Genomic DNA, 17,808 nt, shown 5'->3' on the forward strand with positions numbered 1-17,808 from the left:
CACTTCTATATTTGCTCACAGGTACAGGCTTGGGAAGCCTGTACCAGTGATAACACAGGTATCACTGGTGCGTGAGAACCGGAATTATAATGTTATTAACGATATTTGCCTTCTTCAGGAGCTTTGAGTGTGTGTATATCAATCTATCCTTTTGCGCCAACGCAGTGACCCAAGTTGTGTATCAGATTTTCCTACTAGGTATGCACTCGAGATCGTTATTGCGTCGTGTCCATTCCATCGTCATCATTGCAACTTCATCATCCGAGTGTCCTCATGGAAGCGTCGCGACGTTATGTTCATCATACAGCCCCTCCTAAGAAGTCATTGTCATCCCATTATCATGTCATCGTCGTCACGCTTTCGCTATGCCGTCGTCATTATTTCAAGAACATCAACAAATTGTCGTGATGTCATCGTCGTGATGCCGCCTTAGTCATTCTACTGTGGTCACTCTCTTCTCATTTCATCGTAACCGTGCTCTCGTATGTCAAACGTGTTCAAGCCATCCCCCACGTTGCGCTGTCGTCATACCTTTGTCATGACGCCGTCGTGGCTATTGCATCATAGTGATTATAGTTTCGTTAACCGATTCTCGCCATGGCGTCGTTTCCACGCCGTTGACGTCATGCTGCCTTAGTCATACAGTCGCCTTCCCGTTCTCGTCATACCGTCATGGTTGTGCTGATGTCGTGCCATCGTCATCATTTCAGTATGGTCAGCCCATAGTCTTCATGCCGTCGTCGCCACCCCACCTTGGTCGTTGATTGACTTCATTGTTTTGTCATTCGATAGCATGATATTGTCCTTCAATCGTTATTATACCGCCGTTGGCATGCCATCGACGTCATTGCATCCTAATACAGATGTCGTCATGCATTCGTTGTCATACAGTCATAGTAATCCCAACGTGGTCGTTCGATCTTCGTCATTCAAGCATTCCATTCTCGCCTTACCTTCTTTGCCGCGGCGTCGTCATCATGGCTGCGTTCTGATATAGACGTCATGCCATCGCTGCCATAAACTCGCCGTTATCCCATTGTCTTTACGTTGGGATCATCACGCTGCATTCATTTTATCGTCGGCATACCACCTTCGTCATTCCACTGACGTTATTCATCCTTCGTTACTTCATTGTCGTCACTGCGTCGTCGTTTTAGACTTGTCATACCGCCAGTTTAATGACCGAACCACGCTACATTCTCTCTCGTGTAATGGGCCGACCACGGAGACGGTCTCGTCGCATATAGCCGAATCAAACGAAAAGCATGAACAGCTGAAGTTTGCAGCTTGATAAAGCGTGGCATGCGAGATCGCGTGCGCTGGCAGGATTTGCTCAATGTGGGCCTTTCGGCGTGCTTCACACGAAATAAGTGTAATGCGGCGCGCGCGCGGCTTCTCCGAGGTGGCGATGTTAGCTGAGGGCTCTGCTTGGATTTGAAGTGGATGGAAGCACCAACACGTCAGAGGTCGAGATAAGCAAGGGGTGTTTAGAGCACTATCGAAAAAAAAAATCTCCGCGAATCCACTCCTGCGAAGGCATATGGTCAACGAAGCTGTAGACATGTTGTGCTTAATACAGGGCAATAATTAGTCAAACAAAAATCATGACGCGCACCCATTACGCATATTGCGCCTCAACGGTATATACGACACAAACACATGTTTCAGTGCAGTTCACAAAACCTTTATTTTATTTATTACTTTCAAATTGCTCCTAAAACGCCCTTGTTAAATTTAAATTAGATTATCACATTTTACGTGCCAAAGCTAGGATCTAATTATGAGGCAAGCAGTAAGGGGGGATTCCGAAATAATTTGGACCACCTGAGGTTCTTTAACGCGTTCCTAAACCTAATTACACGGGTGTTTTAGTATTTTGCCCCCATCTAATAACTGCTTTGTGATTTTGGTCTATATGATACACACAGAGGTTTTCCGTTCTTATTTGGGAAATGGGAATCGATGCATCACCCGCGTATGGTTGGCTCAATCGGATCTTTGAAGTAACTGGGGCCAAAGACTTACACGAAGTGGGTGAACCACTGCTTTGTTTGCGGTTTCAGATGCGTACGTTGGTCTCCGCAAACGACGCCGGTGAGGGATTGGCGCAAAATCAGCGCGCGCCTCGTCATTAATCATGTGGTTTGAGGGCGGTTTTGTGCCTTTAAACGAAAGCTGTGCTGTCTGCTAGCTTCACGCCTCGGCCTTGGGGAACTACGACCTATTGCTCGTGGCCCTTCACGGCCGCCGAGATCGGCCCACCGGGTTTCTTGTCGAGGTGAAGGACGCCGCCAAAAAATCACGGGATCCTAGCCATAGACAGCTCCGCTGTTGAAAGCAGGCAAGAGATTCATACCACAGCATCCGCAACAGGCTTAGGTATTGCTACAAGGTACATGCAGAAGAGAAAACAGATTAGGAGATGTATAGAAAAATTCTAGAATGAAAATGATGTGTAATATACCTGATTCATTCAAGCAGGCCAGGTGACTATTTGTCTCCGCCCCGTTTCAAAGGCGTTGCCAATAACTCATCATCATCATCAACAACAACATCATTATTGTCATCGGGCGCCCGTGGAGGTGACCGTGGAAGGCCGACCGCACGAAGTCTCCACGTTTACGTCACCTCTCTTTCATTTCTTGCCGAAGATCTGCACGGTACATGTGGCAGGCAATTTTTCAGCCCTACCTGGAAGATATTGCCGCGTCAACCGTGTAGTCTTCTTGCGCCTTTTTCCCCCGTGCCTTTCTACATCGTTATTGTCTTATCTATAGTCCTCACTTATGTTGTATTTATCAATTTCTTTTCTAAGCAAATCATGCGTGCGTTCACACACCATCTGTTGCCTTTGAACTACTGGATGGCAGACTGGTAGACATTATCGTAGATGCCAGAGTTTAGTTGTTGTCGGGCCATTCTTTCTTTCTTTGTAGTTTTTGATCTTTACATGGCGACGACTTATCAACTCATGCGGCAATTTTCGCGTTTGTACGTCTGTTCTGTAGTGCACTGTTGTTCCTATAATATTTGCTAGTATTTTCCCATACATACTTCATCCCGTTTTATTGCGATAGAAATTATACGGACATTCCAGACGCATTTCAGGCGTCGGCGTCCGCGTGATATTCCGTATGATGTCCAAGCGCGATAACAACTTGGCAGTGCGCCATATGATGTAGGTGCGAATGTAAGTGCGCGAGGATGAGCCCAGGATGACAGCTGTATATTTAGATCGAAAAGGGAGGAAAGCGGGGAGGAAGTGCAACGTCCTCCACCGCGCGCAAGGCACCGGAAAGGGGAGAGGAGGAGTTCTACTTCGGCTGTGGCTGCGTATGGCACGGGCCCAAAGTTGAAAGCCATCTCCGAAGAGTACAGAGTCTAGGTGCGCCGAGGCCTGATAGCTCTGTGCGCGCTGTGTTCTCGCCGCCTAGTTCACGTTGAAGCGAGAGACAGCGCGAATTCTCTCGCTTCTGCTTCCGCTCTTCTGAACAGCGTTTTGAGAACGAATGTCCGCGCTCATCGAGTGAGATGCGTTTACACTTGCCTGTGCGTGCTTGACACCATGCTTCCTAATTTAGTGATTAAGCAAATGTTTACGAGCTTATATGGCCGATAAAACTCGCTTCTTCAATCGCAATCGCTTCTTCGTCTTTTGGGCGGAATTGTGACTTCTTAGTTTGATGCATGCATGGGGTTGTGCGAATAATGTTCTTGTCGCGTCATGCATTTTTTTATTTGCCCCAATGAATAACGGTTGTTTTACGTTAATGGAACTGTATGTCCTCTACCCAATCTCTTCCTGAACGCATGCAGCGTATTTATAAACGAATATCCTTAAAAAGTGAAATATACATGACGTAAGAGACATGAGCGAAAGGAAATAATATTTTCGCGTTGGAAGTATTTAACATTTTATTCATTAGTGTCTTTAGTTATGGAAATGCCAGTTTGGCCATCCACTACATATACCAATACATAATTAAATAATTGCATAATCTATTATTCGCCGCTTGGTGCACAATTATCGCTACATCGAGCCTTGAGGCTGCGGCACGCAGCAGGACAAAAACAATTTCTTCTATCAATAAAAAAAAGGAAAAAAGAAAAAGCTTTCTTAAAACTTGGTGTGCCTTAGCTGCCGCAATTTTTCTGAGTGTCCGCATTTTTGGGGCATTTCCACATGGAGTGGCGTACTAAATCAAGGAAGGTTGATTGGTCCACTTGCGGACCAAGCCAAAACCAGATACGTTCAGAAGTACGCAAACTTTCTTTCTGTACTCTCCTATTACCTGTCGAATGCTAGCGGTTGTGACCTGATGCATTTCAGCACACGCAACACTGGTTCCTGTCAGTAAACGGGGTTTAAGATTTCAGAATTATACGGCAGTGACCCTCATTAGAGTTGATGACTTAGGTTAGTACCACGAAGTGCTATAGTGACAGCAGCGCTAAATATAATAGATAAGATAAATAAAGAAATATTTATTAAAAATAACTGTTTAATATTTATTTAATTCATTCCAGGATGTACATAACAAATTTATTGCGTTATTATGAAGCTGGCCGTATTGGGAAGGTTCGGATTAATTTTAAGCACTCGCAGTTCTTTAACGGGCCCAGAAATCTGAGCACACGAGCGACTGGACCATTTTTCTGTGAGTGGATCATGTTAAGCCTTCCTTCACGTCCTATCACGATGACGAAATGCACAGATGAAAGCAAACGCTGAGAGCAGGAGGCGACTTGAAAGCTTTCAATACAGCTCGCAACACGATAAGCATACATATAACCAGCAAATACTGAAATATAGTGCGTCTCCGGCGAATAAACAATCCTTGCAGACGTATTCCACTTCTACATACCGACGAGAAAGTAGCGAGGGTATGTATGGGAAAAAAAATAAACGCATTTAAGAAAAAAATATGCACAACGTGTACCTCTGCCATTCGTAGACCGTCAGCCGTCACATCCAAATCAGTAAGAGATCGTGTAGCAGCGCCAAAGAATTTTTATTCCCCTCGGAGCAGCCACGGAAACAGTGCGGCAGCGCCCTAAAGCCTCCCTGACGTACGAGATGGATGGATGGATGGATGGATGGATGGATGGATGGATGGATGGATGGATGGATGGATGGATGGATGGATGGACGGACGGACGGACGGACGGACGGACGGACGGACGGATGTTATGAGCGTCCCCTCAGGAACGGGACAGTGGGCTGCGCCACCAAGCTCTTGCTATTATACTGCCTAATGTCCTACGTAGGTTAAACAACAAAAAAAGAAAAGAAAACACTATGAGCTACCACGACCAAATTTTCTGGTCCCCTATTGCGCACTGTGCTTTTGTACGTCTCCGTTTTTTGTCGCTTCCCTACCTTTATTCAACCAATCCTCCAATCGCCCCTTACTAATCCCTATTGCGGACGTGTTTACTTTTCCACTGCTTTCGCTGAACCCAAGGGCTTCAACGAGGCCAGTGGTGCCTACATCGACCGCTGGGTAGACGTCTTCACATTTTAATAAAACATGCTCCATAGTTTCCCTAGCTCTACCGCAGCAAGCACATGCTTCTTCTTCCCTCTTATATCTTGCTTTATAGGTGCGTGTTCTAAGGCATCCCGATCTCTCTTCGAAAAGTAATGAGCTTCCCTTTGAGTTATGATAAATTGTTTCTTTTCCGGTTTCGTATTTCCCTCTTAAGTAGTTACTCATGGCAGGTTTCTTTTCCATTGCCGCCACCTATGATTATCTCAGCATCTCTGACTTTCCGCTTGACGTTCTTTGTTGCTGTGTTGTCCACCCTACAGGCCGCATACTTTCTAGTGAGCTTCCTAGTTCTTTTCCTCTACTGTGAATCAATGTTTTTCCTGTACAGATACCTGAACACTCTATACCAGCCCATTTACTTTCTCCCATATTCCTCAGCCGTTCTTCATACTCAGTTTTACTGCGAGCTTCCCTCACTTCAAAACTAGTCCAGCCCATATCACCCTGCACAGTTTCATTTGTAGTCTTCCCAAGAGCCCTCGGCGGCGAGCGCCACGGCGCGGCAAAGCAGCTGGCCACGCCCACAACTGAACTGACGTTATCTCTGTGTGCATGGGACGGCCGGAGCAAGACCTGCCAGCGTGCAATCTCAAAGGGACATGGGCAAGCAGGCTAACTTCACGCCAGCACCACAGTGAGGCGTGAATGTCACGTCACTCATGAGTCTGCTGAGGGCATTGCAGGGATTACAGTTGCACCATTCGGAAGCTTAGTCTCGCTTGCCTGGATATAATCGATAAAATTCCGAAGGTTACGTGCCAAAGCCACGGTATTATCATGAGGTGTGCCGTAGTGCGGGACGAGAGAACAATTTTGACCGCCTGCGGTACTCTAACGTGCGCCTAATTCTAAGCGCAAGTTTTTTTTTCCGTGGAATTCCAAACAAAATGCGGCCGCTGCGGTTGGAAAGCGAACCCACAACGTCGTGCTTACCAGTGCAACGCCATAGTGACTACTTGGTGACTAAGCCATCGCATCTCTGGTTGCCTTTGTAATTGTCGCTTGTCTGAATGTTGTCTTTACAGCATCCATCACACTGATGTATAAAAAAGTTAGAGGCGTGTCAACACCGCGTACGAAAAGTTTGAGGTGGAAACATATCGGTGACTCACCAGGCTGGCGTGACAATACCGCTTCTGGGCGTGCTAGCGCTGGATCGGCTCGGCTCGGCTCCCTGGCGCTTGCCGGGTAGTTCGTACGGCAGCTCGATCGCCGTGGCACGCAGGTCGGTGCACTTGGCGAGCCGAAACCGCCCCGTCTGGTGCACCATCACTACGGGCGTGAAGCTGCCGTCCGACTCGTAGAATGCTTCTCGCGTTGCGGTGCGGTCGTCGAACGCCTGTTTCCACGAGCCTCGGAACTCCACCACGCTCACCATGCACACCAGAGAGGACGGCGTGATGCAGCCTGCATAGGCAATAAAATTTTAGATAGTCATGAATTCGGTAACCTATAGAATTGGGCTACTTCGTTCTACGGGATCCTGTGTATAATAACGCAACTTCTTCGGCCAGGAAAAAAAGAAAAGAACACAAGCGAGGACAACTGCTGTTCTTTATAAATTTTTAAATATTCTTTTAAGCATGCGTGGTGCCCTCTGCTTTTTCATAGTACATTTCTTCAGTCACGCTGTTGGCAGCCACGACACGTTTACCAATTTGCTCAAGAGGACATGTTCAAAATGCATAGTAATCTGGCAACAGTGCCCGTCTTTGTCATCTTCTTTGAGGCCGAGTAGCTACTTTCATGTCTTTCCTTGCGTAGTTGCGAAATGGCTCAGCGATGGTCGCCGACTGTCTGTTCAGAACTCTAAAAAGTAGCAGTCGCATTCATCGTCCAGCGATAAAGGGCTGTCAGACAATTTTTTACGTAAGCAAGGAATGACCACATTATTAAAAGATTTCGCCTCATGAATCCCCTGTCGGAAGAATGCTTGAAATTCTTCAAGTATATGAGGAGTTAGATGCCACTATCGCACGGATGAGCCTCTTTCTCTCTTCTTTCGTCTCGACTACTGCACAGAAGCTACGCTGGGCTGGCGCCGGAGAGGCAGATGAAAAGGCAAGGGTCTGCCCACAAGTTTAGCCTCTCGCTGGCGAGAGGGCTCGTCGCGGCGCTCTCTGGCGGCAGGAGCTTAGCACTACTCCACTACAGTCCTTAAGACAGCTTAGCTACCGCAAATGGCGTGTCTAGACTGGCAATGCAAAAACGAAATGCTTTTAGCCCCCGTTGTTGGCGACCTTAAGGTGACCTTGAGCCAAAAGGCAGGGCCGTTGTCCGGGCGTTCAAACGAGAATGTGCGGTGAAGTTGCGAGAACAAAACGAGATCACCCGAGCTACCAGTCAAAACTAAAGAAAATTCGGCCTCTGGCGCCCACCTATCTGTACCGGACTGCACTGCATACGCTATAGTTACTGGCCCAACAAGTTACAAAAAATATTGCTTCCGAGTTATTCCTAATGTTTGTTCATAGTACCACTCTAGCTATAACTTCTAGTACGCTGAAGTTTTATTTCTCGTTTCCAATAGCGACATCCGAAAGGCAGATACAGGGCACCATACACTTGATTGTCATCGTTTAGCGCTGAGACAAGGTTGCCTGCCTGTGCTGTTTTGAACGCAAGCGGTGCGTGAGTTTCGTGGCGTGGGTTTTTCGTGGCCTCGAGAGATGACCAATCGGTGCACGGCGCCTCCTTCGGGCGCTTCTACTCGCCGCGGTAGGTCAGTGGTTATGGTGTTGTGCTGCAAAGCATGAGGTTGCGAGATAATATTCCGGTCGAGGCGGCCGCATTTCGAGGGATGGGATATGCGAAAAAGGCCGTGTCCTGTGCATGGGAGGCGGGTTAAAGATACCTTGGTGGTAAAACTTAATCGGGAGCCTCCGACTACGGCATGCCTCATAATGAAATCGTGGTTTTAGCACGTAAAACCCCCGAATTCAATTCATTCTTCTTCTAGCTGTGCAATGCACTCTGCCTCCCTGGCGTCATTCACTGCCTGTCGTGCCGCCTTCAACCGGTTTTCGTCTTCTAGCTGGGCAGCGTCCATATGGACCAGCGCACAGTAGGCATGGTGCGGTGTGGTGTGGTGGGGTGTGCCGTTGCCATCATATGCTACGCCACCTTTAAGATTGCGGCTAGAGTCCACGAACCGGATTTGCCGTTTTCCATTGCATGCTTAGATCTACTCTCGAGTACGGGAGAGCTATATGTACACACACACACACACACACACACACACACACACACACACACACACACACACACACACACACACACACACACACACACACACACACACATATATATATATATATATATATATATATATATATATATATATATATATATATATATATATATATATACATACAGTTATTTAGCTCAAAATTAGCAACAATAGCATTCCTGATAATATTTGCTTGATCACGAAATCAGCCAGTAGCTGTTGGTGGGATTCTTTGCTTGCGATGACGACATTGCGAGGCGAGACGAAACACTATTTCCCGGTTTTTGACCCGATATCGTGAATTACCTGTGGCATCCAGTGCTATTGAATTTGTCTCACAAGCTCACAGGAACCTCTTCTACGGATCGGCAACTCTCTCACTATGTTCAAGTAGTGTTTGAGGGTCCCTTTAATGGAGAGTGAATTGTGCCACCCACAATCAAAGAAGGCAAGCCCGCTGGGTTTTGCACCCTTGCATATTAAGCCAGGCTACATATCAAGGGACGTACTGCTTTGAAACCTAAATATCCACTAAACATATTTTGGCAACTACGTGGCGTCAAACCTGAGCTAAGTAGTGCCCCAAACAATTGGGGCACTACGTCTAACACTCTCGAATTTTGCACCGAACCCTTTAAAAAAAAAAAAAAAACCTTGAATTGCATTACAACCGCCCAGATTCGTTCGTGCGCACAAAAACTTGCATGATGTGAAAAATTGAAGCTCTGGTATTGGTGCTTTGGTGTAAGCTGATAAAGCTACAAGCAACTAACTAATGAGCATTGTAGTGCTTCTGTTCGAGTTGGATTCTCGCTTCGAGCGTGCGAACTGAAATTGTGCGAGTCAGGTTGCACATACATGTCCAATGAAAACAGAGGACAATCCTAATCGGCGAGTTGAGCGTAAGGAGTTATCTTCTTTTATGCGGTATTAGGCAGTTTTATATTAGGGGACTCAAGCCACACGCAAGCGTTGCGGGAAGCTAACCATCGGGTGTAAAGAAACCCATAGCGAGTACAGAAGGGCGCGAAGGGCCCCCACATTGGAGCTTGCGTTCCCCAACGCTTGGGTGCGGCTTGCCCTTCCCATAACCTAAAGCTTTCCTATTTTTTTTTTTGCCACTCGCGACGGCAAATATGAAGCTTTGAACATATAGGACTTAACGCGTGTTCCCTCTCACTCGTGTTCCGTGCACTGCTTAATCCTCGCACCGCTTTTCTGCATCAGTAGCTCGTAAGTAATGAGTTTTTCGGGGTTTAGGCATACCGCATCATCAAGCACAGTACAATACATAAGCAACCCTGCAATCGCGCTGTTAGGCTCACTGTCTAACGCGGCGGCACAAAGCCAAAGCGGAAAAGGAAAAAAAAAGAACACACTGTTTTTAAATGCAAATAGAAGTACAAACAATAAACGTACATGCGATTTAACCGCGCGCCACCTGGTGGAGCAGCAAAAGCTTGAGGCTAGACTGCATAGGTTTTCATGAGCCGTGGGTCAACTGCTGTGAAGATGCTTGGTTCGATGTCTTTAGACGTCGTACCCGCTCTGCAACTTATTCCAATAACCAATTAAGGGACACTCATGCCGAATTTTCGACGTCGTCATTGCCGTTGGCGTCGCCGTGATGTTTGGCATATAGTTCGAGTGGGCAAACATCTTACGTAGCTACGCAAGATGTGATGTTTCATAATATAACCCTTGCGCGTTATGAGGGCGACATAATGTTCTTCGCAGTAATGTAGCGAGCACATACTTTTTAGAAACGAAACGCAAACAGGAGAGGCGGTGGCTCATGTCTTTGGACGAGATACGCATTGAAGGTAGTAATTCTTTTTCGATTGATTTTTTTCTTTCTGCTAATTTTTGTAGTAAACCCTGATTTGAAAGGATGCATTCTACTACAGGCCCCATGTGGCCCGCAAGGACACTAACCCTGGGGCAGAATCTCGGCGGGCTCGAAGGCGTTGGCGTAGAGGCGAGCGTAGTGGTCGATCCCCTGGCGACTCTCCTCGGCAGCCTTGGCGAAGTCCCAACTGAAGCGCTCCAGACGCAGAACCTCGCTCGCCTGCGTGTCCGGGTCGATGGTGGCCAATGTCTGTTCGTGGTGCACGTTGTTCAGGTAGCCCATGTCAAAGCGTCGCGTTATGTCGCTTCGACGCCGGTTCGGGATTTCGCGGTCACAGTTGTCGAAGTAGGAGCTCACCTGCGTTCGGTATTTCGTAAAGGAATGCGCTTATATTCAAGAACGTACTGTTAGAGAAAAGAGGAATGTGAACTTCCTTTTAAAAGTAAATGAACTTTCAAACTTTAAGAAGGGCAGTGTTGGGCATTACAAGAAAAATCGAGCCCCTACGACTATTCACCTGACCATGCATTTTCACCTATAGGACCCGCGTACAAGGTAATTGAGTGCAGCCAGCTAAAGCCACGGAAAGCCCAGAAAAAATTGCGCGTTATGTTTATTGAAATGCAGAAATAACAAGGAAAAGAGAAATAAATATACGATAGCCGAACCCAAGTCTTCCCTATTAGGCGTGCGATGTTCCTGTTTTCGAGCTAACGTGGTCGCCATCCTGCGGTCCATATTCTCGCGTACTTTCTTTAAATGCGTAAGAATGTCTATGCTTACCCAATGAGAAAGCCGTCCGTCCGTTCCTCCGTTCATCAGTCCCGTAAGACGACCACTTTCAAGATAGCTCCGCTAGCAGCTAGCGAATTCACCGTCTTGCTTCCTCTCGCTTCAAGGCCAACGAAGCAGCGCGAACACTGGGCTCACGCCGCACTCAGCCACTTTCGCCGATCGCTTTCAAGGCACGATCCGCGCGGCGGTGCCGCCGCTCGAATGCATTTGGTCGCGGTTCATAATGGTTCGGCGAGGATGGATGCGTCGACAAAGGCCGATAACGGCTTACACTGATCGGAACGTCACCAGCGCACCAGGTGCCGCCACCTGCAGTACCTTGCTTGCGTCGCCAATGCTCCTTGCAGCGCCGTCCGCACCAGCTCGCGTTTCATAAGACTGATCAAGTTTCATAACACTGATAATGACACTGGGCTGCGTGGAGATAAGCAAATGGCACAATGCTTACGCATACTTCGACAACTTCCATAGGAGTTTCTGCGTGAATTCATTATTGCGACAGGAATTATATGGACACTCCAAGCGAATTTTCGCCGTCTTCATTGCCGTCGGAGTCACAGTAAGTTTAGCTATCATCATCATCCGCTGCCAGGTTAGGCCCACTGCAGGGCAAAGGGCCCTCCCATACTTCAACTACCCCGGTCATGTACAAATTGTGGCCATGTTGTCCCTGCAAACTTCTTATTGTCATCCGCCCACCTAACTTTCTGTCGACCCCTGCTACGCTTCCTTTCCTTGGAATCCAGTCCGTCTCCCTTAATGACCATCGGTTATCTTCCCTCCTCATTAGATGTCCTGCCCATGCCCATTTCTTTTTCTTGATTTCAACTAAGGTGTCATTAACTCGCGTTTGTTCCCTCACCCAATCTGCTCTTTTCTTATCCCTTAACGTTACACCCATCATTCTTCTTTCCATAGCTCGTTGCGTTGTCATCAATTTAAATAGAACCGATTTCGTAAGCCTCCAGGTTTCTGCCCCGTACTTGAGTACTGGTAAGACACAGCTGTTATACACTTTTCTCTTGAGGGATTATCGCACCTTGCTGTTCATGATCTGAGAATGCCTGCCAAACGCACCCCAGCCCATTCTTATTCTTCTGTATATTTCCGTCTCATGATCCGGATCCGTGGTCGCTACCTGACCTAAGTAGATGTATTCCCTTACCACTTCCAGTGCCTCGCTACCTATCGTGAACTACTGCTCAATTCCAAGACTGTTAAACATTAGGTTTCTGCAGATTAATCTTTAGACCCACCCTTCTGCTTTGCTTCTCCAGGTCAGTGAGCATGCATTGCAATTGGTCCCCTTAGTTACTAAGCAAGGCAATATCATTAGCGAATCGCAAATTACTAAGGTATTCTCCATTAACTCTTATCCCCAATTCTTCCCACTCCAGGTCTCTGAATACCTCCTGTAAAAATGCTGTGAAAAGCATTGGAGAGATCGTATCTCCCTGCCTGACGCCTTTCGTTATTGGGATTTTGGTGCTTTCTTTATGGAGGACTACGGTGGCTGTGGAGCCGCTGTAGATATATTTCAGTATTTTTACATATGGCTCGTCTACACCCTGATTCCGTAACGCCTCCATGACTGCTGAGGTTTCGACTGAATCAAACGCTTTTTCGTAATCAAAGGAAGCTATATATAAGGGTTGGTTATATTCCGCACATTTCTCTATCACCTGATTGATGGTCTGAATATGGCCTATTGTTGAGCAGCCTTTACGGAATTATGCCTGGTCCTTTGGTTGACAGAAGTCTAAGGTGTTCCTCATTCTATTTGCGATTACCTTAGGAAATACTTTGTAGGCAACGGACAGTAAGCTGATCGGTCTATAATTTTTCGTCTTTGGCGTCCCCTTTCTAATGGATTAGGATTATGTTAGCGTTCTTCCAAGATTCCGGTACGCTCGAGGTCATGAGGCATTGTGTATACAGGGTGGCCAGTTCTTCAAGAACAATGTGCCCACCATCTTGCAACAAATCTGCTGTTATCTGATTTTCCCCGCTGCCTTCCCCCTTTGCATAGCTCCCAAGGCGTTCTGTACTTCATCCGGCGTTACTTGTGGAATTACAAATTAACTAGACTATGCTCTCTCACATTATCGTCGTGTGTGCTACTATTTGTTTAGGTATTTCTATACTTTATGCCATGCCATTTTTTTATGTCTTCATTGCCCGCAAAACTCAGTGCACATAAATACATTCAAGTGAAAATGCCAAAGAAATTACAACATTGTGCGGTTGCCAGTCGTGCAGGAACTGAACTTTTTCAAGTTATAAAGGTTGTATATAAAGCCGAGCTTCCACACGCTGCACCCATTCCGGAACAGAACTCTGCGTTTTATGCACTTTTAGAAAAATTATTACAGCCTGTCTGGAATACTTGCGGACAGGTTTTCCGTCAACATCACTGTGGAGAAAAGTCAATCGAGATCTCCATTTACTGCGCAGGCCCAGTAATATTACTGCATGAAAAGTTGCACCATAATCATTTTGATCCTAGAAACCTTATACCATGCGCATCTAATGGCAGGTCTTTTATTAAGGTATGTCGGGGTAAGTGACACAAGAAAACGGCGTTACAACAGTTAAGGAAAACTGGCTCAGTCATCCCCGGCTTTTAACATAATAAACAGTTCATACCCTAAGGAACGAATATGTGTTTCTGTAGCATATATGTATTTACAAATAGCGTACCAGTAATCAAATTAAAGAGAAATGTCTTCACACCAGGCGGTACAAAGATTGTTTTAACACGTTTTAGGACGTCTTTTTCATGACCTGCGGAGTACATAGAGCGATACAAAGCTACAGCGTAAACAGTACGTACAACGTCCTCATATAATGTCTGACGTGTTATCCGACTTAGATAAGCGTTACAAAAATGTGCAGTTAGAAACAGCCGGGAAAGAACAACATCTTTGTTATAGTCATGTAGGGTTCCAGGCAAAGATGCAGAAGAAAAAAGGAATTCAGGTAGAGCGTTACATAGGCGCATTCCACATACCGTCCGCACAAAGGGGTCCGAGTCATCCCGCGAAAACAAAAAAAAAAGAAAAAAAACGATTGAGCTACTGTTTTACCAACAGGTGCGCCGAACCAAGCCCACCATTGTGGACGCGTCGAAAGAGGTTTGTCGCACTTGCCCTCTCACATGTGTACTCCCCAATGAACACGGCAGAACCACGATGCTTCTTTTGAACGTTGGGACGCCAACAGTGTAATACTCGTAGCACATACCAAAGCTCGCTTAGGAGGAAGAGAATGCAAACCGTGACACGTGTGTATATTGACATGTCCCAGCCCTTCCACTTTTTACTTGACCTCTTAGCTCTGCAGTTTGTGCAGAACTACGAAGTACGGTCAGTGTCGCCGTAGTACTGAAGAGGGAGTCCAAGGTACTTCACTGGTGTTGTTTCGCAGTTGATATTCAGACAAGCCCTTGACGTTACTGTCCACCGCCTATGCAAAAGAACTTGGGATTTATTCCAATTAACACCACTGCCGCTCAATAAACAGAAAATTTTCACCGTTTTGCTCGGTTTAAAATATGCTTTCGTGATTGCTGCAAAAGACAGCAATAACGTATGCATAAGCTAAAACTGGCTACAACAGCGCCACAATTAGCACGTGACCGGGGTAGTTGGAGAAGTATGGGAGACGCCTTTGCCCTGCCGTGGCCGTAACCAGGCTGATGATGATGAATCTATAGCTCGTGCTTCATATAGGTTTTAAAGCTGTCATGCTTTTGCTTCTTAGTATACTGAGGAAGGCAGTATACAAAGTGTCCCAGCCAACTTTAGACAGAGTTCACAACTGTGCAAATGCCACGTGGCTACAAAGAACAACGGTAATGTTTGACGTCGCTTAGACATACTCGAACAATCTTTTATTCGGCCTAATTAGAATATTTGTCTTAATTAATTATGCAACCTCTCAAATATTATACTTAGATGAAAAGTGTCAGTAAGAAAATCTTACCGCGACATGAAAAACTGCCGATGCAGCTTCCTGTTGCTCAATACGTGCTACATAGAAGTGTTTTTTCGAACGTGAAAGAAGCCCGCGAATACACGCAAGGTGCCTCGAGCGGCGAGTCGCGCGGCAATATTGCGTCGATTTCTTACTGGAACGTGGTTTCTAACCGGCTTATTATTAATGATTCTTTTCGTGAACTGGCTGTACGCCACTTGTTGTCCTTCGGGTATAACTTATCCAACGTTGACGTGTTCTAAAATTGACATTGGCACATCTTGAGGAACTTTATGGAATCTTTTTTTTTTTTTCTATAACTGCAGCATTGCGACCTGCCCTTGCATTACATCACAGCATTCCAACACACTCAATGTTTGGCAGAATTTTTTTAAAATCCTGCATGCTTGATGAAAATCTACTATTGCCTTTATTACTGTCTGTAATCTACCAGCTAATATTCTAGTGCTAATTTTGAAATCAACGTTAATTACGTATATAGGCAGTGCGATGTTACCTCACGCAATTTAGCTTTGTCATCTGTCTTTGATATTAAAATTGTATATGAAGATTTATAAGAAAGAGGAAATATGCTTAATGAACAGCCTCATTAAGGACTATGGCTCGTGAGTACAGCGGCTTGTATGAGCGCTAGATCGCGTTTATACATATTGTAGAAACAAGCACTTATTCCATGTGGTCCCGTAGACTGGACAAGGTACAAATTCTAGTAGTAAGTAAGTAAGTGCTTTATTTTCCCATATAGAACATACATTTGAATATGGACAGGTCTCGAGGAAAAAAGCTGCGCCCTAAAACCCATTGTATGGCAGCAGCAGGGGGAACAACAGTGCATGTGGGAATGATAACAATAAAGCAGAATGAGACGAATAAAATAACGCAAAAGAAACAAACACAAAGATTGATAAACCAAGGCAAGTTACTTAGCTTGCATATTAAGAAATCAGTAGTACGGAGAGAAAAAAAGGAACGACACTCAGATCAGCCACTCAGATCGGTCGTGCATACTAACAATAGATATGTTGCAAAAGTAATATTGTGATCTGCAAGTACAAAGTATTAAGCATAAAACCAGCTCTAGCAGCAATAATAATTATACAGACTAGTTAACGAAGACTTTAAAACATTGATATCATCTGCGATCAGTGTGTTAAGCAAGGCAGGCAGCGTATAAAGAATCATTTGCTTTCCATAATTAGTGCGCGGGTGCAATACGTACCAATATTCTGGAGATGGTGTTTGATAATGGCGTATGTTCTGTGTAAGGTTAGCTATGCAACGGATTCAACAATTATTCGATTTACACTCCCTAACGTATGCACGGACTAACCTGTAAGTGTATAAATTATGTATTGTGTACTTATGTATAACACACACACACACACACACACACACACACACACACACATATATATATATATATATATATATATATATATATATATATATATATATATATATATATATATATATATATATATATATATATATATAGGCTGGCTTGCTGCAGTATTATTGCTGCCTTGTCTAGGGTATGACACCTGTCAAACTGTGTTAACAGCTCTCAGGGTACGCGTACAGCTCCTGAGACTTGAATATGAAACACGATTCCGGCAGCTCCCGGACTGCCTGACGGAGCTTCCGAACCGGACAGAGAAAATCGAATGCGGAACAGATGTCTCAAGCAGTTAGACGTTCTTCAGGAAAGATAAAGAGAGACTAACAATGACGTGCTCGCGTACGCTCAAACATGTCGAGTTTACTGTTGAACAGCTCCATATTTGGCGAAGTCCTCCTTCAGTACTACAGGGTAACGTTTGACCTATGATGGGATCGAACCTGTGTCTTCCAGTAGATCAAACAATTGTGCCACGATCGCGCGTACGGTACTCTTCTCCCATGCCAAAGTAGCTCTCTGAAAGGTCATGCACGTGCGTCATGTGCCAATTTCTCGCACATTCCCGTTGTGACAGCTTACGCTTTCAGACTGCGTATTAGACTGTACTTCCTTCTGGATCGGTGCATATATTTCGGAACAGGAAGCTGATAGCTCAAATGTGGGCGAGTTGCGTCTACATTGCCATGGCAATAAAAGTAGAATCCTCGCAGAATGGCAACTAGTGAAGTGTAGGACGGCAGTTTCGCGGAGATTCGCCTTGCGGAATCAAACGACGGGCCTTCATGCATTCTTATCGATTTGGAGCTGTACCCGTTCATCGAAGACTCGTAAGGAAGTCCTAAACAGAATTTTTACGATATAAATCGACTTTTCTTTATCTCTATATGGTTTTTTTTTCAGAACATTCAGTTTCTTAAAGTGGCTATGGGTGTATCGAACGTGGCGTTATCGTAGAGGAGTTGCACGCCAAGGCAGGCATGCTTTCTAG

General features: G+C 45.6%; 1 protein-coding gene across 2 annotated transcripts in view; it reads right to left on the reverse strand.

The window, feature by feature from the left end:
- LOC142563609 (serpin B3-like) overlaps positions 1-10,974 on the reverse strand; it is a 36,469-nt gene extending 25,495 nt beyond the window's left edge. For both annotated transcript variants that reach the window (XM_075674185.1, XM_075674186.1), the window contains exons 1-2: positions 10,717-10,974; positions 6,665-6,959 (exon numbers count right to left, since the gene is read on the reverse strand). In XM_075674185.1, the coding sequence (XP_075530300.1) occupies positions 6,665-6,959; positions 10,717-10,912 (491 nt within the window). In that variant the 5' untranslated portion in view covers positions 10,913-10,974. The remainder of the gene's footprint in view (positions 1-6,664; positions 6,960-10,716) is intronic.
- Between the last annotated feature and the right edge of the window lie 6,834 nt (positions 10,975-17,808).

The sequence above is a fragment of the Dermacentor variabilis genome, chromosome 11, assembly GCF_050947875.1.
Source record: "Dermacentor variabilis isolate Ectoservices chromosome 11, ASM5094787v1, whole genome shotgun sequence".
In the NCBI taxonomy this organism is placed as follows: Eukaryota; Metazoa; Arthropoda; class Arachnida; order Ixodida; family Ixodidae; genus Dermacentor; species Dermacentor variabilis.